This window comes from Lacerta agilis, chromosome 18 (genome assembly GCF_009819535.1).
Source record: "Lacerta agilis isolate rLacAgi1 chromosome 18, rLacAgi1.pri, whole genome shotgun sequence".
Classification (NCBI taxonomy): domain Eukaryota; kingdom Metazoa; phylum Chordata; class Lepidosauria; order Squamata; family Lacertidae; genus Lacerta; species Lacerta agilis.
Genome location: NC_046329.1, coordinates 11,233,936 through 11,255,545, shown reverse-complemented (window position 1 = coordinate 11,255,545; position 21,610 = coordinate 11,233,936). Strand labels below are relative to the sequence as shown.

The following is a 21,610-nucleotide window of genomic DNA, read 5'->3' as shown; positions in this document are numbered from 1 at the left end:
TCTGCCGCCCCACCCCCCTACGCGGACCAGGGGTCTCTCACCGCCCCTCTGTCTCCCTTAGGTGGGGACTGCGCCACCCTCCTGAAAAACATGGGTCCCCTTCCGGTGGACATGACGAGAATGTATTTTGCCGAGACCGTCCTGGCGTTGGAATACCTGCACAATTACGGCATCGTCCATCGTGACCTCAAGCCGGACAAGTAAGGTGGCCGGGAGGGCTTCTGTCGCCCCTCTGCGTGTGTGTGTCTTGTCTAAGCCAGGCATGGCCAAACTGGGCCCTCCGCCTGTTTGGGGACTACAACTCCCATCATCCCCAGCTAACAGGACCAGTGGTCGGGGATGATGGGATTGTAGTCCCCAAACAGCTGGAGGGCCCAGTTTGCCCGTGCCCGGGTCTAAGGTTTCGATATATCGCCAGGCTGAAATATCGCGACACGTCGAAATATGGCGGCGCCTGGAATAAGGTTGGAGCTGTTTTTCGACATCGCAATATATCACTAGCTAAATATTGCAATATACAGATATATCATGATTTCTGGAATAAGGATGGAGCTGGTTTTCCACATCGCGATATATCACTAGCTAAATATTGCAATATACTGATATATTATGATTTCTGGAATAAGGACAGAACTGCTTTTCAACTTCATGATGTATCACTAGCTAAATATTGCAATATACAGATATATGATTTCTGGAATAAGGATGGAGCTGGTTTTCAACATCGCGATATATCACTAGCTAAATATTGCAATATACTGATATATTGTGATTTCTGGAATAAGGATGGAGCTGGTTTTCAACATCGTGATATATCACTAGCTAAATATTGCAATATACTGATATATTATGATTTCTGGAATAAGGATGGAGCTGGTTTTCAACATCGTGATATACCCCCCCCCAGCTAACTATCGTGATACACTGTTATATCACAATGTCCGAAAACAATAGTGGGGCTGTTTTTCAACACTGCAATATATAGCCAGCTGAAATATCACAATACATTGCTATATCACCATGCCTGAAATAAGGATGGGGCTGGTTTTCAACTTTGCGATATATCACCAGCTAAATATCGCGATATGCAGATATATCACAATGTCTGAAATAAGGGCGGAGCTATGGGAAGACATTGGCGGGTTTTCCCAAATTGTGATTTTTTTTTTGCACAAATCGCATTTCGCCATATATTGCCGGGTCAGAAATGCCAAAATCAGTCACGATATGGACTTCCAAACCGGTTTGGGGCAATATATCACGCAGTTCGACCTTGATTCGCCATAAATTGCAAGGTCAAAAATTACGATATCGCAGTATGGACTTCAAGCCAGTTTTGGACAACATATTGATACTGTATTTCTCCGTGTATAAGACCTACATATTTTCCCCCAAGTTTAAAATTGGGGGCCGTCTTATACGTGGAATGTTGCGAATATTTATTTCTTAATTTTGGGCTCGAAAAATTAGGGGGCGTCTTACCCACTGAAAAATACGGCGTATCACCCAGCCCTATAGCCGGACTTCTGAGTGGTTTGGGACGCGATATGGATTTTATTTCCCAGTCCTATGGGGGTCCCCTTTTTCCGGGGTCCCTCCTCCCCTGCTGAGACCCGTCTCCCCCCCCTCTGTCCCCCCACCCCATAGCCTCCTCATCACCTCCATGGGGCACATCAAACTGACCGATTTCGGCCTCTCCAAGATCGGGCTCATGAACATGGCCACCAACTTGTACGAGGGCCACATCGAAAAGGACACCCGGGAATTTGTCGACAAGCAGGTGAGGGCTTGGGGGGGGCAGGCGCTCGGACCCACATTTTTTTGGGGGGGGGGCGTTTGCCAGGAGGAGACTCCGGGGAGACGGAGAGCCTGGTCTGCCCTGCGAGGAGAGATGTGCCCCCTTCCCTTGTCGGCAGGATAGGCACCCTGACCGCCCCCCATCTCCCGCTTCCAGGTGTGTGGGACCCCCGAGTACATTGCCCCAGAAGTGATCCTGAACCAGGGCTACGGGAAACCGGTGGACTGGTGGGCCATGGGCATCATCCTGTACGAATTCCTGGTGGGCTGCGTCCCTTTCTTCGGCGACACCCCAGAAGAGCTGTTTGGGCAGGTGATCAGCGGTAGGTGCTTCTCCCCCCGGCAGAGGGGAATAGGAGAATTCGGAAAGGGGACCCCCAAAGGTCATCCAGCCCAACCCCCTCCTGCGAGACAGGCATGTTTTCAGCCTAAAAGGGGCCTCGAAGCCACAGCCCTGAGTTCGAGTCTCATGCTCCACCTCTTGAGAAGCTCAGGTCCTCAATTATTATAAATTTCCCCCATTATTTTTTTGAACTCCCCCCGCCTCCCGCAATAATTTTTATTATCTTTTACATTTTTATTACAATCACATCACAACAAATAATAAGTAAATGAATTCCCGTCCCCCAACCTCCCCTTCTGGTTTTTGTTTTTATTTTTCAACATATAAACGTGCCCTGCTTGTAAAACTATACTTTAAAATTAGGTTCCTAAATCAAACGTTAAATTTTACCCTTGTCATTTTGAAGCTCATCTTTACAGCTTCTCTGTATTCATTTTGTTAATTGTAAGTGTTTTTACTCAAAACCAAGTGGTGAGCCCATTTCTTTACACTGCTTCCGTAAATACAGCATAGATGGTTCCCAATCTCTATTGTCTTTCTGTTAACTTTGCCATTTCGGCATATTCCATCAGTTTGGGTGAAGTTTTTAACCTCCAGCGCCAGTGGCAGTCTATCTGGCTTCCTAATTAAATAATAATAATAATAATAATAATAATAATAATAATAATAATAATTCGGAGGGGCGTTAGGAGGAGCTCTGAACTTTTTTGAATCCGAACGCAGAGTGGCAAAGGCCTTGCCCCCCCCATCTATTGTGGAATCGGGGTCAACCGCCGCCGCAGCTGCCGGCCCGAGCGCTGCCTCTTCTGCAAGACCCGAACAAAAGATCCTTTCAGGGCAAGACAAAAGCTTCCCTTCTGACCCTCGGCGTGTGATGCCAGCGAGGGGGGAGCTCAATTATGGGGTCTGTTCCTCTGCCCCCTTTCTCAGCCCCCCCCCAAAGCGGCCCTGCGAAGCTCCGGGAGAGAGAGGAACCATTGCAGTCATCTGAATTTCTGCAGGATCCTAGAAGGGAGGGGGGACCCCCGAGGGTCATCCATACCAACCCCCCCCCCCGGAATCGTGGCTCGAGGAAATCCCCGGTAGGCAGGGATCTGCCGTCGAGAGAAGGAGAGTCCTGGCATTTATTTTATTTTTTTTAAATAACATTTTACCGATTTTCCAGAAATCGCAAAAATTGCAACAACAACAACAACAACACTGAAATAAAAGAAAGCAAATTGACTTCCCTCTAAGCCAGGCATTTCCCAAAGTCCATTTCAGGGGCCTAATCCAGTTTATTTCCTGGGGTAGAATCCTTTAAAAAAAATTAAAAAAAATTCAATCCTAAGGGAAAAAAAAGGTCAACAACTTCAGTTCATCAGATCTGACCCTCTTTGGAAAAAAAGTTTGGACACCACTGACCTAAACCCTTCCTTGGTCCTATTATTTGTTTGTTTGTTTGTTTATTATTTGTTTGTTTGTTTGTTTAATTTCTATACAGCTCTATACCCGAAGGTCTCAGGGTGGTTCACATAAAATATCAAATACATTTTTTAAAAAAGCACAACCAACAGCCCAATAAAAATTAAAATAAACCCCAAAGAGCCGGCATTTAAAAAAAAAAAAGGGGGTACAGGATGTGGATCAAGTCAGGTAAAAGGCCTGTCTATTGTTCTGTTTTAACCTCTTTAAATCTCTATTATTCGTTTCACAACAAAACTACAACCCTGCTAACGTATTAACCTGTGCGCATTGGCTTATGTAAATACGCAATAAACATCTTCCGTTCTTAGTTTCGTAGTCAATTGTGGCATTTCGAGAGTCCCGGCTTTTTCTACAAATGCTCATACGCAGTTTTGTTCCGCTTTCTTCGTTCCAGACGAAATTATTTGGCCCGAGGGGGACGAGGCTCTGCCGACCGACGCGCAGGACCTGATCACCCAGCTCTTGAAGCACTGCCCGTTGGAACGCCTGGGCACAGGTAAAGGATTTTATTTCATTTTTAAAAATTTATATTTATCGCATTTATAGAACCCAGGAGCTCGAGGCAAGCAACGCTGCAAGCGGGGATGGGCTAAGAGATTACGGGAGCCCGAGGTCACCCAGAAAGCTTCCTGCCCCCCGAGCGGGAATTCGAACCCGGGTCCTGGGGGGTGCAGCGCTCTAACCATTAGGCAACGCTGTCTCTCAATAGATAGGGAGAGGGGTGTAAATTTACTTACAGTGCAGGAAAAATGGAGGGGGGTGGAGGTTGGGAGATTCGGGGCAGGGGGAAAGGGCCTCTGAATAATTCCAACCGCTGAGCGTCGCTGCTGTCGTGCTCAGTGCCTGGTTGGTCACCGGAAGGAGAGGAGGCAGGATTAGACGGGCCTGATCCAATCATTGCAGGGCTCTTCTGCTTCCCAAAGAGAGCCTCCACGGTCAGGCGTAATCTACCTTAGCCTAGTGGCGGGGAAAGCGCTGGAGGGGGCTGCTCTCGGGTGCTTCTCATCGGGGGCACCCTGGACTTGAGAGGGGGCCACCCCCGGGGCCCCGATCCTGACGCCCCTTCTGCCCTGTCCCACCCGCCAGGAGGGGCGCACGAGGTGAAGCAGAACCCCTTCTTCCGCAACCTGGACTGGAACGGGCTCTTGCGGCAGAAGGCCGAGTTCATCCCGCAGCTGGAAGCCGAGGACGACACCAGCTATTTCGACAGTAAGGCCTAGCGGGCGGAGCAGGGCACCCCCCCCCAAGGGCAGGAAAGCGAGGCGGGTAGTTTGAGATGCAAGCTGTCTCGCTCCTTGCGACAGGAGCGGGAAACCTGATTTTTTAAAATGGCATTCAGTTTGCGGCAATTTGGAAAATTAATAAAAATAATCGGGGGGTTGGTCTAGATGACCCACGGGTGTCCCTTTCAACTCCACAATTCTACGATTCTCCATATGCCTCCAGCTTGGTGTTGGTTTTGCAGGGCAGGCCACCCCTCTTTCCCCCCCCCCGGGAAGACGGGACCCCCTGCGTCTTCCCCCCACCCACCCTGATGTCATTTCCTGCTCTCCCCCTCCCCACCCAACCAGCTCGCTCGGAGCGCTACCGCCACCTGGGGTCCGAAGACGACGAGACCAACGACGAGGAGTCGTCCCTGGAGATCCGGCAGTTCTCCTCCTGCTCTCACCGGTTCAGCAAGGTCTGCAAATGGGGATCCCTGGAATTTCGCCTCGGTTGTGGCTCCTTGGTGGAGCCTCCAGGGGCAGAGCAAGTCTACCTTGGAAGCGGGGGGGGGAAAACAAGAGCGGGAGGATTTATGGATTTCGTCAGCCACCAAATGGAAAAGGAGCGAAGTCGCCATATGCGCAGCTTGCCGACTTAACATATAGAACAGGAGAGCGTGCGTTTAGAGCAGATTGGAATATATTGAATATATGGGAAATAATGTGTGTATACCTGAGAACGCTGGCAGCGTTGAGATAAATTCAACACTGTCAATAATCTTTGATGGATGGAAGGATGGAATAGATTTTGTAAAATACGCAGGGGGGTTTTGATGTGCAAAGCGAACCATGGAAACTTTATTTGCAACTTACTGTTTATTACTGTACATTTTGTAAAACAATAATAAAAATTTATATTTAAAAAAAAAAGAAGTCGGGGATAGCGCAAGGTGGTTTAAATGCATACCGTATATACGTGAGTATAAGCCGACGCAAATATAAGCCGAGGCACCTAATTTGACCACAAAAAACTGGGAAAACTTATTGACTTAAGTATAAGCCGAGGGTGGGAAATGCAGCAGCTACTGGTAAATTTCAAAAATAAAAATAAATACCAATAAAAGGCTTGGAAAGAAAGGGTCTCTTACAGGGAGGGCTCAGGGGGTAAGGGGGCATATTGTGGGTACATTTCAGGGGGAAAGGGGAATATTCTGGAATGGATTAAGGGGGAAGGGGGCAGATTCTGGGAAAGTTTCAGGGTGGGTAGTTTCTAGGGTGGGCAGAGCTGGGATGGGGGAAGGGGTTAAGAGGGAAGGCTTGGAAAGAAAGGGTCTCTTTACAGGGAGGGCTCAGGGGGAGGGGGCATATTCAGGGAGGAATTAAGGGGGCAGATTCTGGGAAGGTTTCAGGGGTTGATAGTTTCAGGGTGGGCAGTTTCTATGGCGGACTGAGCTGGGATGGGATGGGGGCAAAAGCAACAGGCTCTCTGGGGCTGAGCCGGCTCGCGCGCCTGCTCGATACTTGTCCTGCTCCCGCTGCCCCCGTCGCTACCTCTGTTCCCCTTCGGGGAGAAGGGACGGGAGGAGGAGGAGGAGGCGATCCTCGCACAGAGCAGGCACAGGAGGAGGGATCAGAGAGCAGGCACAGATGGGGGATCGGCAGGGCAGGGGAGACAAGCAGCAAGAAAGGATCCCTTTCTTGCCGCTTGTCCCTTTGCAGCCGACCGCTTCACCTGAGTATAAGCCGAGGGCAGCTTTTGCAGCCCAAAAAATGGGCTGAAAAAGTCGGCTTATACTCACGTATATACGGTATTCTAAAATGTAAAGCAGAAAAATCTAATAAAAATTATAGGAAAGAGGAGCACCGGCCCGCCTCCCGAAACCCTGCGAGATTCGAACCGGGGTATCTCCGAGAAGGCGGGGGTCTCTCTCTCTTTCTGTTCGATAGCTTAAGGATGTATAAATGAGTAAACAGAAAATATATTAAAAATTAAGAGCGGGAATCTTGCCTGTGGAGCCTCCACGGACCGGGGCAGTCTACCTGAGAACGCTATAGGGCGCTGTGGGGGCAATCGGTTTTTTTCTATTTCCCAGACGGTGCCCATTCTCCTTCTCTCCGCCCCTCGCAGGTGTACAGCAGCTCCGAACACTTGGCCAACGCCTCCCTGGGCGCCTCGCCGTCTCCGGAGCAAACCCGCGCCGAGAAGGACGACCGTGGGGAGCGTTGGGACGAGGAGAAGGGCCGGCTGCCGGGCCCCGAGACCAGGTGGGCACCCGGTGGGCACGGGGCTGCGGGCGACCTGGGGAGGGGGCACTTCGTCCGTCGCCCTCCCCGAATTGACCCCCCTCTCCCTCTCCCGGCAGGCTCCGCGCCTGGACCTCCTGCGGTTCGACGGCCCTCTCCTTCTTCCACCAGGAGGGCGGCGCCCGCGGGGGGCCCCCCACCTTGAGCAGCACCTGCAGCCTGGAGGCCATGCCGAAGTTCGCCTTCTCCTCCGAGGACGAGAGCCCCTGCCGGGCGCCCCCCAAGAGGGAGCGCCCCGTCTTCGTGGTGGGGGGGGACCCCGAGGGGGCAGCGGGCGCCAGGGCCCCAGGGAAAGCCTCTGCGCTGGCAGGTAGGTGGGTGGGTGCCTGGGGTTCAGAAACAAGAAACCCCAGCCTCCTGCAGCGAGCTGTTTAAAAAGCAGCTAAGGTTCTAGTCCTCATTGTTTAAAAATGAATAAAAGCGGGGGCCGAATTGAACAGGGACCTAGGAAAGTGACTTGTTTCCTCGATCAGTCAAGCTCCTTGCTGTCAACACGGGCCGGCAGCTGCGGCTCTCCAGGCACATTTAATTTAAATTTAATTTTATTTTATTTTTAATGTGCATTAATCTGCCTTTTCTATATTGCCGCTCGCAAGGCGGTTGACGGAATATGCAACAAAAGGACACGCATCTTTTAAGAACAGCTCTGGCACTGAGCTGTTAGAAAGCAGCTAAGGTTCTAGTCCTCATTGTTTTTTTTAAAAAAATAAAAAGCGGGGGCCAAATTAAACAGGGACATAGGAAAGTAACTTATTCCCTTAAAATACCTTAAAAGGCGCGTTTCACGTGTTTGTCGTACGGAAAATACGTTCCGTATTTTCAGAAAATAAAATGCCTTCGTAGGATCAAAAAAATGGCTTCCAGTCTCGTCGTCGCCACAGCAGAGGAAAGGTTGATGGGAGGGTAGAGGAAAAGCATGGCCGCCGTGGGTTTCTGCAATGGGGCAGTTTTTTCTGGGGGGGGGGTCTAACTGGATTCCTTCCACACCCCAAAATAAATTCTCTCCTTGCAGCTGACCTGTCCAGCTTGAGCCACATCCGTCTGCGAAGCAACAGCACGGGCACCAAGAACTCCCCGCCACTGGATGGCGAGGCCGGGGGGCGCCGGGTGGGCAGCCACAAGGACCTGCCCGGGAAGCAGCGGACCCCCTCGGGGGGCAGCAGGGTGCCCAAGTCGGCCTCCGTCTCCGCCCTCTCGCTCATCATCGGGGCAGGTCAGTGGGGTATTAATAATAATAATTTCATGATGCCAAGGTAGAGCCTCGATAGACGGAGCCAGTCTATCTGAGAGCAAGGCTGGGTTTTGCATGGGGGCTTCTGGCCTATGGGGCAGACGGTGAGGAAGCTGGACTTAGATGCCCCCCCCCTTTGGCCCTGACCCAGCAGCCCAGGCTCTCCTTAGTTTCTTAGGGTTCCTCGGTGGAGCCTCCAGGGGCAGGGGCAGTCTACCTGGGAGCGACATCGGGCGACGGCTACTGCTCTCGGTTCCTGCTTGGGGTTTTTCCTTACCTATGGGGCACCCTATTGCCCGCTTTGAGGACCTAGATGGACCCCAGCAATCGGGCCCTTCTTCGTTTCTCAGGATTCCTAGGTGGAGCCTCCGCGGACAGGCCCAGTCTACCTTGGAGCGAGATTGGGAGACGGCTACTGCTCTTGGGGGTTTCTTGCCTATGGGGCACCTTATTGCCTGCTTTGGGGACAGGGCCAGGCCCTTCTTAGTTTCTTATGGTTCCTTGATGGAGCCTCCACGGACAGGCCAAGTCTACCTTAGAGCGAGATCAGGCAATGGCTGCTGTTCTCGGGTCCCGCTTGGGGTTTTTTCTTGCCTATGGGGCACCCTATTGCCCGCTCTGGGGGCAGGGCCCAGGCCCTTCTTAGGTGGAGCCTCCACAGACAGGCCCAGTCTACCTTGGAGCGAGTTCGGGTGACGGATATTTATTATTACTGTTATTTCCTGAATTTATATACTGCTCTTGGTTCCTCTTCGAGGGGCTCCTTACTTATGGGGTATCCTAAAATCTAGCTCTTAGGGGAGCCATTTCCCAGCCCTTGACCCCCAAATCTGGCAGCCCCCTAACCCTCCTCTTTTTCTCCCCCCCCCTCCAGATGACTTTGGGGGCGCCGCCCTGGTGAGCCCCATCTCTCCTCGCTCCCTCTCCTCCAACCCCTCTTCCCGAGACTCGTCCCCGAGCCGCGACCCACTCCTGGGGGTCTCGGGCCTGCGCCCCCCCATCGTCATCCACAGCTCGGGCAAGAAGTACGGCTTCACCCTGCGCGCCATCCGCGTCTACATGGGCGACAGCGACGTCTACGCCGTGCATCACATGGTCTGGGTGAGGCGGGGGTTTTAAAAATGACTTCATGGCGCTAGTCCTCAAGATGCTGGGCTCATATCTAGCCCTTCTGTTAAAGATAAAGGCATCCAGATTCAGGATTACTATTATTATTATTATTATTTTAAAAAAGGTTTGTTTTAAATAGGAACCTGCTGCATACAGAGTCAGGCCATTGGCCCAACTAGTGTTGCCTGCACTGACTAGCAGCATCAATGCAAGAACCCAACTGGTGTTACCTGCACTGACTGGCAGCCCTTCCCTTAAAGAGAAAAGGATCCAGATTTAGATATTTTTTTTAAGGCTTGTTTTAAATAGGAACCTGCTTCACACGGAGTCAGGCCATTGGCCCAACTAGTGTTGCCTGCACTGACTAGCAGCATCAATGCAAGAACCCAACTGGTGTTACCTGCACTGACTGGCAGCCCTTCCATTAAAGATAAAAGCATCCAGATTCAGATTTCTTTTTTTTAAAGGCTTGTTTTAAATAGGAACCTGCTTCATACAGAGTCAGGCCATTGGCCCAACTAGTGTTGCCTGCACTGGTTGGCAGCATCAATGCAAGAACCTCTGCTTCCTCCACCAGCCCCTGAGTTTTGGCCCTCCTCCCTCCCAGCAGATTGAAATAGGAACAAAGCAACACGAGTTGCCATGCTGGTCTGTTTGGCCCCATACTGCCTACACGGGCTGGCAGCAGCAGCTCTCCCAAGATCACCGGGGGGGGGTGATGGGGAGGGGAGAGAATCTAGCAGCGTCTCGTAACCACTGAGCAGCGGTCCTTGTGTTTAAAGCAAACCAAGCTTCCAGTCCTCAAGGTTTGCCTTTTATTCGCTCCATCCGACCCACTACTGCCAACACTGGCTGGCAGCATTGGCTGCATGAGATTTCAGGAAAAGGGTTCAGATAGGAGATGCCGTTGAGGCCCTTCTGCATGCCAAACAGGGTCCCTTCTCAGGAGGAAAAATGTCTCTTTATCCCATATTTCTACCGCCCAAATGCAGATTTAATAAACGAGATTTAAAAGAAACAGAGGTTTAGGAGCTTAGGAAAGGGTTTTCGGCAAGTTTCCGGCGTTGCCGGACACGGAAGCGGGTTCCAGACGATGGAAGTGAGAATGAGCGCGGGGTTGGGCCGGATGACCGCTGGGGGTCCCACCCGGCTCTAAATATTGCCTGCTTTGGGTTGCAGAGCGTTGAGGATGGCAGCCCCGCTCAGGAGGCGGGCCTGCGAGCCGGAGACCTCATCACGCACGTCAACGGAGAGTCGGTCCTGGGTCTGGTCCACATGGACGTGGTTGAGCTTCTGCTGAAGGTAGGTGGGCTGGGGGGGGTCCGCATACTGCCTACACGGGCTGGCAGCAGCTCTCCGGTGGGTCGCATGGAAGGGGGGTCCCGGGGGGGGGAACAGCGCAGGCGGAGCCATGAGGGCGTCAGAAGAGTGGGAGACAGAGAAAAGAAGATTGGCAGAATCTTACAAATCGGGCGGGACCCCCAAAGGTCATCCATCCCAACCCCCCGCAATGTGGGAATTTCGGCTTAAGCATCCCGGACACACCCTGCTTAGGGGGCATCTGGAGGTGGGACTCGGCGGTCCTGATCCGGATGCTGCAGCAGGACTCTTCTCTTTTTTTATTATTCTTATTTGTTTTTACAATGCCGAATCAAAAAAATTAAATTAAAAATAAATAAATTTAAATTTAAAAATTTAATTTAAAATTTTTTAAAAATAAAATTAAAAATTAAAATTAAAATTTATTTTATTTAAAAAAATAATTTAAATTTTAAAAAAATGAATAGACAAAAATTCGCCCAAATCTCTGGACTTCCTCTCACTCCTTAATCCTTTCCCGCTGCATAGGAATTTTAAAATATATATATCCCTAGTTCTTAATATTCAAATACTGCCAAAGTCATTTGGCAGTGGCCTCCAAGGTAAATTTTAAGTTTTCCCCGTTTTTTTAATTAAAAATTTCTGTTTTTCCCCGTCGTTTTCGCCATTGGTTCCTCTCTGGTTGGGAGCTTTGCCTTCCAGGTATGTCTGGTCTTGCGGGACTCGTACTTATGGCCCCTTAGTGGAGCCTCCATGGACAGGCGCAGTCTACCTTAGAACGCGGCTGGAAAGGCTGCGGAATTGGGGGCAAGGAAGGGGATCCTGCGGCGTGTCGCCTTGGCACCCGCTGGCACCCACCCACCCACCCCTCTCTCTCCCTCCCTCCCTCCCTGCAGAGCGGGAACAAAGTGGCGCTGAGGACCACGGCCCTGGAAAACACGAGCATCAAGGTCGGCCCCGCTCGGAAAAACAGCTCCAAGACCCGGATGGCGAGGAGGAGCAAGAAAAGCCGCCGGAGGGAGAGTCAGGACAGGTGGGTGGGATTCGAACCCAGCTCCTGCGCTGCAACCATTGCGCCGCGCTGCCTCTCACCCCCCCACCTCTCTCTCTCCCCGCAGGCGGAAATCGCTCTTCAAGAAGATCTCCAAGCAGACGTCCGCCCTGCACACCAGCCGCAGCTTCTCTTCGGGGCTCCATCACTCTCTCTCGTCCGGCGACAGCCTGCCGGGGTCGCCGACGCACAGCCTCTCGCCGGGACCCGCCACCCCCTGCCGCAGCCCCGCCCCGGACGCCCCGCCAGGTGAGGGGTTGGGCACCCGTGGGTGGGGTGAGTCCCTCTCTCTCCCACCCCCCCCCCAGCTGCGCTCTATATCCTGGCTGGGAGGTTCGGGGCAGACTTAGGAGGAAATCCAGCACTTGCTTAAAATGTGGAACTCACTGCCACAGGAGGTTAATAGCTGCAAAAAAAGAGGATTCCTGAAAGCTGTCGGGGGCCACAATGGCTCTATTCTATTTCCGCAGCCGGAGCAGTAAATTTTAGCTCTTTCCCTATTTTACTCGCTCATACAACTGATATATCATTTTCATATGTGGTTTTTAACATTGATCTGTTCTGTGATCCTGCCCTGAGACCTCCAGGCATAGGGCAGTATATAATAATAATAATAATAATAATAATAATAATAATAATAATAATAATAGAACCTCCAGCTGCAGAGGCAGTCTACCCGGGTTCCTTGCTTTTGGCCGGAATTTTCTCTGTAAATTTCATATCCCTATTCCACAACCGTTCCCATGCTTCCGTGTCTATATTATGACCGATATTGATTACTGAGCATGTCATTGATGGTTTTACTTGCTCATATCATTAATATATCATTTTCATATGTGGTTTTTATTTTGAATATATATATTTATATATATATATTGTATATATCAGTGTTTTTCAACTAGTGTGCCGCGAGATGTTGCCTGGTGTGCCGTGGGAAAAATTGAAAAATGCAAGAGAATTACTTTATATATAGTCAATATAGGCACAGAGTTAAAAATTTTAAAATTTTCTAATGGTGGTGTGCCTCGTGATTTTTTTCATGAAACAAGTGTGCCTTTGCGCAAAAAAAGGTTGAAAAACACTGGTATATATATTATAAAACTATATATATATATATATATATATATATATATATATATATATATAGTTTTATAACAATATATAAATTCAATCAATAATAAGGATGATGATGGAACCTCCAGCTGCAGGAGCAGTCTCCCTGGTTTCCTAGCTTTCGGCCGGAACTTTATCTGCAAATTTCATATCCCTATTCCATGCTTCCGTATCTATATTATGACCCATATCGATGGGTTTCGCCTGCTCATCCTTTCTCTCTCTCTGTCTTTGTTGCCCCCCACCCCTCTCCAGATCCCGCCTCCCCGCAGACCACCTCTCCCTCGCCCAGCACGCCGCCCTCTCCGGCCGGCCACATCCGCCCCAGCTCCCTCCACGGCCTGGCGCCCAAACTGGGCGCCGCCGGGCGCTACAAAGTCGGCCGCCGCAAGTCCACCAGCAGCATCCCGCCTTCGCCCCTGGCCTGCGCCGCCCCGCCCTCCCCGCAGAGGCCCCCCTCGCCGCTGCCCCCCTCCAAAGCGGGCAAGGCGCTCTCTCCGTCCGCCGGCGCCCGGCCCCACGCCCCCGAGGGCGCCCGCTCTCCGCTGCTCCAGAGGGTCCAGTCGGCCGAGAAGATCCCCGACAAGAAGCTTCCGGGCAGGCAGAAGGCGCCGGCGCCCGGTGGCGAGGCGTGCGCTGGAGATCCCGGCGCCCGGCGCCCCCTTGCCCGCCCCGACCGGGACCCCGAGGTGGTGGTGATGCGCCACCTCAACCTCTGCGAGCGCCGGGACTCCTTCAAGAAGCAGGAGGCTGTCCAGGAGGTCAGCTTCGACGAGCCCGACTCGGAGGGTGCCCCGTGGCGCCCGGCCGTGCCCCACATCGCGGTGCAGGGGGACCCCGAGTGGGAATGCCAGGGGTCCTACCCGGCCCGGCTGGAAGCCCGAGTCTACATCGAGCAGGAAGACGGCACCACGGCGGTGGAGTTTGCCAGCGTCTCGCCCCCGGGCCGCAGGACAAGCCCCCCCAGGAGGCGGTTGTGGGGCACACTGGGCGGCCAGGAGAGGCCCCCGGGCACCGCTGAAACCTGGCTGCCCCCCGTGGACCAGGAAGAGGACTCTGCGCCCGGACGGAGGGGCAGCGCGGAAGACCAGTGAACCCCCGGGGGGGCGGGGAAGGCGGTGCCCGTTCCCCTGCCCCCAAGGGTGCCCCCTGATTGCCCCACAGGATGGCACCAAGGAATCCTGCTTGGGGGTGGGGTCTTTCGAGGGTCCTTCAAACCAGACTGCGGAGGGGGGTGGTCCTCAGACTCTGGAATCTCCCCCAGGGTGTTTTGGGGGGCAGTTGGCTATGGGGGAAGCAGCGAGCCAGTTGTGGGGGGCACCTGGATAACAGGACATGCCTATTTTAATGGGGGGTTTGGGGGCAGCAGCTCTGCAGGATTTCGGTCAGCGAATCTCTCCCACTCCCAGCTGGAGATGCCAATGGTAAGGACTGAACCTGGGACCCTCTGCAGGAATAACAGATATTTTCCCCTTGCGCTGCAGCCCACCCGTTACTAGCAAAGTTTCTAGACCTCATGGAGGAGAGGGAACCCATTAAGGTCTACCCTGGCTGGCAGGCAGGCAGGGGTCTTTTTTTTTTAGCCCTTGGTAGGGGTTGAGACTCCGGGACCTTCTCTGCCACTTTTAATCCCACAGCACAAATGTCAAGTTTCTAGTCTTCGTTGACCATATTGCTTTCCGGTGGGGAATTTTAATTTAAGTCAATTAATTTGGGGCTCAGGGTTGTGCCTGAAAGCAAAAAAACAACAACAACCCTGGATATTGCAAGGATTCGCACATGCAGGGAGATTTCCAGAAGCGAGGGCAATGCAACTTGGCTCGCTTTCCAGATCTGCGTTTGAGGGGTGCTGCCCCCCCTTTTCCGCTGAGCGGGGACCCCAGACCCCTTCCCTACAAGCCCCCCACAAGGTATAGATATATCTCTGGTTCCCCAGACTGCTTCCCCTTTAAACTTTGCCCTGATTACTTATGGGTCCTCATCCTTCCCATCTGCGAAATGGGCTCTGAATTAACCACTGAGGAACTTAGCAAAAAATTTTATGGTGGCAGCAGAAATGTTTGAGGTTGGGGTGGGGAGGGCCGCTCAGCTCTTGCACGCGGTTTTCCTGGATAAGTCCGGATTTAAAAATTTGAGGGTGGGGGAAACCCCTCCCACCGGTGGCGCTGTACGGGAAACGGTCTCTGGAAGCCCGTTTTGGGGAAGGAAAATAAAGTAAGTTATGAACGGAGCACAAAGAAATTGGATGTTTTTATTTCTGAGATGGATTGGGGAAAGGGTGTAAATGGGGGAGGGGTCTGGTTGCATTTTTTGGGGGGTGGGAGAAAGGGGAGGGGGTGATTTGCACCCGAGGCACCTGGGGAATATTTTGGACAACTGGGAGAAGGGGCTTCTGAGTTTGGGGGAAATGCAATTAAGAGGCAATTCGCTTAGGTATTCGTTTTATTTCTAGGCCCCTATATATTATTTTGGGGGGGGGGTGGAATTCCCAAAGTTGTTTTGCAAGCCTGCCTAACAGCATCGAATGCAGCCTTGCAGAAAATGGGAAATATAAAATAGAAATTCAAAGCAATAGAATTAACAAACAAACACGAAAATATCGGCGATTTCAAAATAGGACGTTATATGGGAAGTACAGAATACTATTAATAATAATAATTTCTCGAGTTCCAAATATATTCACGTCCCTATTTGTTCATTACTTCCTATCTGCATATAGGAATTTCATTTATTTTTACACCTATTATTTCTTATAGAGAGAGTAATTCTTTTTTTGTATTTATTATATATATATAAAGCAAAACAAATTGTATATAAACAGTGCATTAAATTAAGTAAAAGTAAATTAAATTAAGTAAATAAAGTGCATTAAAATTAAATTAAGTAAATTTAAGTAAATAACTCCTTCATGGATCACTGCCTTGTCGTGGCGAAGGGGCTTGAATTACTCAGGCAAGCTATGGACAGGTCAAGATGGACAGGTCATAGCGGAGAGTTTGGACCAAACGTGATCCACCTGGAGAAGGAACTGGCAAGCCATTCCAGTATCCCTGCCAAGAAAACTCCATGGACAAAGACAACAGGCATATAAAAGATATGACGCTGGAAGATGAGCCCCTCAGGTCGGAAGGCGTCCAACTTGCTACTGGGGAAGAGCGGAGGACAAGTACAAGTAGATCCAGAGCTGATGAAGCGGCTGGGCCAAAGCCGAAAGGCGCTCAGTTGCGGATATGCCTGGAAGCGAAAGGAAAGTCCAATGCTGTAAAGAAAAGTATTGCATAGGAACCTGGAATGTAAGAACCATGAACCTTGGAAAGCTGGATGTGGTAAAAAATGAGATGGCAAGAATAAACATTGACATCCTAGGCATCAGTGAACTAAAATGGACGGGAATGGGCGAATTCAGTTCGGATGACTATCATATCTACTACTGTGGGCAGGAATCCCGTAAAAGAAATGGAGTGGCCCTCATAGTCAACAAAAGAGTGGCGAAAGCTGTACTGGGATGCAACTTCAAAAATGATAGAATGATCTCGATACGAATCCAAGGCAGACCTTTTAACATCACAGTAATCCAAGTTTATGCACCAACTACCAGTGCTGAAGAAACCGAAATTGACCAATTCTATGAAGACTTACAACACCTTATAGAAATGACACCAAAGAAGGATGTTCTTCTCATTATAGGGGATTGGAATGCTAAAGTAGGGAGTCAAGAGATAAAAGGAACAACTGGCAAGTTTGGCCTTGGAGATCAAAATGAAGCAGGGCAAAGGCTAATAGAGTTCTGTCAAGAGAACAAGCTGGTCATCACAAACACTCTTTTCCAACAACACAAGAGACGACTCTACACATGGACATCACCAGATGGGCAACATCGAAATCAGATTGATTATATTCTCTGCAGCCAAAGATGGAGAAGCTCTATACACTCAGCAAAAACAAGACCTGGAGCTGACTGTGGCTCAGATCATCAGCTTCTTATAGCAAAATTCCAGCTTAAACTGAAGAAAGTAGGAAAGACCACTGGGCCAGTAAGATTCAATCTAAATCAAATTCCTTATGAATACACAGTTGAAGTGAAGAACAGGTTTAAGGATTTAGATTTGGTGGATAGAGTACCTGAAGAACTGTGGATGGAGGCTCGTAACATTATACAGGAGACAGCAACGAAAACCATCCCAATGAAAAAGAAATGCAAGAAAGCAAAGTGGCTGTCCAATGAGGCCTTACAGATAGCGGGGGAGAGAAGACAAGCAAAATGCGAAGGAGATCGTGAAAGATACAGGAAATTGAATGCAGATTTCCAAAGAATAGCAAGGAGAGACAAGAGGGCCTTTCTAAACGAGCAATGCAAAGAAATAGAGGAAAATAACAGAATGGGAAAAACCAGAGATTTATTCAAGAAAATTGGAGATATGAAAAGAACATTTCGTACAAAGATTACCACAATTAAGGACAAAAGGGGAAAGGACCTAACAGAAGCAGAAGACATTAAGAAGAGGTGGCAAGAATACACAGAGGAATTATACCAGAAAGATATGGAGGTCTCATACACCCCAGGAAATGTGGTTGCTGACCTTGAGCCAGACATCCTGGAGAGTGAAGTCAAATGGGCCTTAGAAAGCCTTGCTAACAACAAGGCCAGTGGAAGTGATGATATTCCAGCTGAACTATTTAAAATTTTAAAAGAGGATGCTGTTAAGGTGCTACACTCAATATGCCAGCAAGTTTGGAAAACTCAGCAGTGGCCAGAGGATTGGAGAAGATCAGTCTACATCCCAATCCCAAAGAAGGGCAGTGCCAAAGAATGCTCCAACTACCACACAATTGCACTCATTTCACACGCTAGCAAGGTTATGCTTAAAATTCTACAAGGCAGGCTTAAGCAGTATGTGGACCGAGAACTCCCAGAAGTGCAAGCTGGATTTCGAAGGGGCAGAGGAACCAGAGACCAAATTGCAAACATGCGCTGGATTATGGAGAAAGCCAGAGAGTTCCAGAAAAACATCTACTTCTGCTTCATTGACTATGCAAAAGCATTTGACTGTGTCGACCACAGCAAACTATGGCAAGTTCTTAAAGAAATGGAAGTGCCTGATCACCTCACCTGTCTCCTGAGAAATCTCTATGTGGGACAAGAAGCTACAGTTAGAACTGGATATGGAACAACTGATTGGTTCAAAATTGGGAAAGGAGTACGACAAGGCTGTATATTGTCTCCCTGCTTATTTAACTTATATGCAGAATTCATCATGCGAAAGGCTGGACTGGATGAATCCCCAACCGGAATTAAGATTGCCGGAAAAAATATCAACAACCTCAGATATGCTGATGATACTACCTTGATGGCAGAAAGTGAGGAAGAATTGAAGAACCTTTTAATGAGGGTGAAAGAAGAGAGCGCAAAATATGGTCTGAAGCTCAACATCAAAAAAACTAAGATCATGGCCACTGGTCCCATCACCTCCTGGCAAATAGAAGGGGAAGAAATGGAGGCAGTGAGAGATTTCACTTTCTTGGGTTCCATGATCACTGCAGATGGTGACAGCAGTCACGAAATTAGAAGACGCCTGCTTCTTGGGAGAAAAGCAATGACAAACCTAGACAGCATCTTAAAAAGCCAAGACATCACCTTGCCAACAAAGGTCCGTATAGTTAAAGCTATGGTTTTCCCAGTAGTAATGTACGGAAGTGAGAGCTGGACCATCAAGAAGGCTGATCGCCGAAGAATTGATGCTTTTGAATTATGGTGCTGGAGGAGACTCTTGAGAGTCCCATGGACTGCAAGAAGATCAAACCTATCCATCCTTAAAGAAATCAGCCCTGAGTGCTCACTGGAAGGACAGATCCTGAAGTTGAGGCTCCAGTACTTTGGCCACCTCATGAGAAGAGAAGACTCCCTGGAAAAGACCCTGATGTTGGGAAAGATTGAGGGCACAAGGAGAAGGGGACGACAGAGGACGAGATGGTGGGACAGTGTTCTCGAAGCTACTAACATGAGTTTGGCCAAACTGCGAGAGGCAGTGAAGGATAGGCGTGCCTGGCGTACTCTGGTCCATGGGGTCACAAAGAGTCGGACACGACTGAACGACTGAACAACAACAAAAGTAAATAAAGTGCATTAAAATTAAATTAAGTAAATTTAAGTAAATTAAGTGCATTAAATTTATGTAAATTAAATAAGGATACAAATATGTTTCATTATTTCACGTCTATCAGCAAATTGCTTCTTCAAATAAACCCCAAAACTTTTTCTGGCGGAAGTGAGCGTTCGATGACGTCACGGCAAGCGCTCGGCCTTTCCCGGACGGACTCGCTTTGAAGCCTCGGGTAGTTCCGTAGCTTGTCGACAACGCTCGGCTCTTTCCGTCGTCCGAGGGAACCAGAGCGCTCGCGGCGGTTTCTTCGTTCCCGGCTCGGGTGCTCTCGTCTCTTTCCGGAACCCGCCCCGTGCGTCACTTCCGCCCGGCGTTCGGGCTTCTTCGTACAGAGAGAAACCCGAAGAGGAAAAGAGCTAAAGCAAAGCAGCATGAATTCCGGTTGTATGTGAACACTCCCTCCACGTCCCATATAAATATTGGTTATTTTGCTTATTGATTTAGTGTTGCTTATTAAATTTGCATTGTTATTTACTTTCTAAATTTGCTTATTTTTATTGCTTTTTAAAGATTAGTTTGGCCCACATTGCAAAGGCTGCCACTCTCTCCGAGAACTGAGTTTCCCCAATATAAAACCTATTATCCCCCCCCAAAAAAAACACACATTTGACTCGAGAAAATCACCATTTTATAGTTCAGACCGAGGGAAATAAATACAGTAAATGGGCAAAAGGCACGATTCCCCGTCCCCCGAAAAAAAAAAGCCGAAAAGAACCCCGCCGTGTCGCCTTGCCCACAAAAGCGCCCTCCCTCTTTGCCTCGGAGCCCCTTCGGCGGCGCGGCTCGTTCCTTTCCGCCGCCGCTCGGCAATTTCCGCCTCTCCCGGGGCTTTCCTGCCGAGAGAAGCTGGCCGCAGCGGCGCTGGGCAAGATCTGGGATCACTCCGCGGGCGAGAGGTGGGTTGCAGGCCGGGCGCCCCCCAAGTGGGTGCTTTATTTTTGGGGGGGTGGGGGGGACACATTGCATTGCATTGCATTGCATTGCACCCCTTCCCCAGAGCTCAGCCCCATTGCACCCCCTCCCAACCCAGAATAGCATTGCAATTTTTTATTCTTCTTTTTTAGGGGGGGTGGGGGGTGGGATTTGTGACATGCAAAATTATTAGGGGGGGAGACATTTTAATTGCAATCGCTGCAAACCGTTGCTTGCATTTTGCACAAGTATTGCTTCTTTTTTTTGGTGGGGGGGTTAGTTTAAAAATGAAGCATTTTAAGGGTTGGGGGCGGGAGATGTAAGCAGCGCCCACTCATTTCTTTTTTTGGGGGGGTTAATAAAAGGCTGCTGCGTTTATTTGGATATCTTAGAACTTCTTTCCCATTTGCATTTTGCATTTGGGGTGGGTGGGTTGTGTGTTAAAAACGAAGGCCTGGTTTTTTTTGGGGGGGGGGTGTTTGCAGCCCGGAATGTTGCCGCATATATAATTTCTATATATAAATAATTATATATATATATAACTTCTTGCAAATCTCATCCTATGGATTTTTTTTTTTTTGGAGGGGGTGTCCCTCCCTCTTTGGTGCATTCCTCTCCCTCCCGCCCCCCCCACCCAAAAAAGCATATTGAGTTTTTCCTACTGCGAATTATAATTATCAGCAATAATAATTGCAAGTTTTGTAGCAAATGTTTTCCAGAGGGGGTGTGGGGAATCTTGTCACTTGCAGCCTATTCTGTATCCATGCATCCCTTTTCCTTCTTGGGGGGGGGGACCTTGTGATCCACTGGATTTCCCCCCATGAGCTTCGCCCCTCCAAACCCCTCTTCATCACAATTTCCCTTTGCATTCTCAATTTTTTTTTCCTCCCCAGGGGAAAGGAGGAGGAGGAGGAGGAAATTTCTCTCGTTTAAATTTCTTTTAAAATAAAATTTTAAAAAATCGAGCTTCTTGGAAGACGGGAAGAAATTTGAGAATTATTTGGGAAACGATTGCAAACAAGAAATTATAGCTATTACGTTTGCAAGAAGTTTTGCAAGGAGGACCGAATGAAATGTTACAGTGGGAAATTTGGAAAAATGACAATGGGTTATATTGATTATTAAAAGTAATAGTGAAAATATGAAAATGCAGGATTGACTAATGAAGATTGGAAATCTTTAGACGTGGTTGATGGAAGTCCAAAAAGTATTGTATCAGACATGAAGGGATGTTAAATGATGTTTGAAAAAATTTATGTAAAAATATATTACAATTTTTTAAAAACCGAGCTTTAGTTATTAAGTTGCCAAAATTACATATGTGGTGAGGATATATACACAGTTTCTGTGTGTATGTATATATGTGTGTGTGTGTGTGTGTTTATATTTATATGTTTATAAATGAATTAATAGCTTTCCTTGTGAGCCCCCGGCAGGAGACGATAGATCCTTTTCGTTTCCTTCCTTTGGGTGCTGTTGACCATGGGCCCGATCCACCTGCCGCTGGGCTCTTTGTAGATTTATTATGGTTCCCATGAGGAGCCTCTATGGACAGAGCCAGTCTACCTTAGAATGGTGTGGAGAGCAGGAGAAGGC

General features: G+C 49.3%; 1 protein-coding gene across 1 annotated transcript in view; it reads left to right on the top strand.

Moving 5' to 3' along the window:
- Nucleotides 1-14,035, top strand: part of MAST3 (microtubule associated serine/threonine kinase 3) — a 47,218-nt gene extending 33,183 nt beyond the window's left edge. The window contains exons 15-28 of the mRNA XM_033136941.1: nucleotides 62-200; nucleotides 1,648-1,780; nucleotides 1,955-2,120; nucleotides 4,002-4,103; nucleotides 4,694-4,816; nucleotides 5,179-5,288; nucleotides 6,941-7,077; nucleotides 7,176-7,426; nucleotides 8,129-8,329; nucleotides 9,222-9,448; nucleotides 10,637-10,759; nucleotides 11,674-11,810; nucleotides 11,896-12,077; nucleotides 13,197-14,035. Coding sequence (XP_032992832.1) covers nucleotides 62-200; nucleotides 1,648-1,780; nucleotides 1,955-2,120; nucleotides 4,002-4,103; nucleotides 4,694-4,816; nucleotides 5,179-5,288; nucleotides 6,941-7,077; nucleotides 7,176-7,426; nucleotides 8,129-8,329; nucleotides 9,222-9,448; nucleotides 10,637-10,759; nucleotides 11,674-11,810; nucleotides 11,896-12,077; nucleotides 13,197-14,035 — 2,870 coding nt within the window. The remainder of the gene's footprint in view (nucleotides 1-61; nucleotides 201-1,647; nucleotides 1,781-1,954; nucleotides 2,121-4,001; nucleotides 4,104-4,693; nucleotides 4,817-5,178; nucleotides 5,289-6,940; nucleotides 7,078-7,175; nucleotides 7,427-8,128; nucleotides 8,330-9,221; nucleotides 9,449-10,636; nucleotides 10,760-11,673; nucleotides 11,811-11,895; nucleotides 12,078-13,196) is intronic.
- Nucleotides 14,036-21,610: the final 7,575 nt, after the last annotated feature.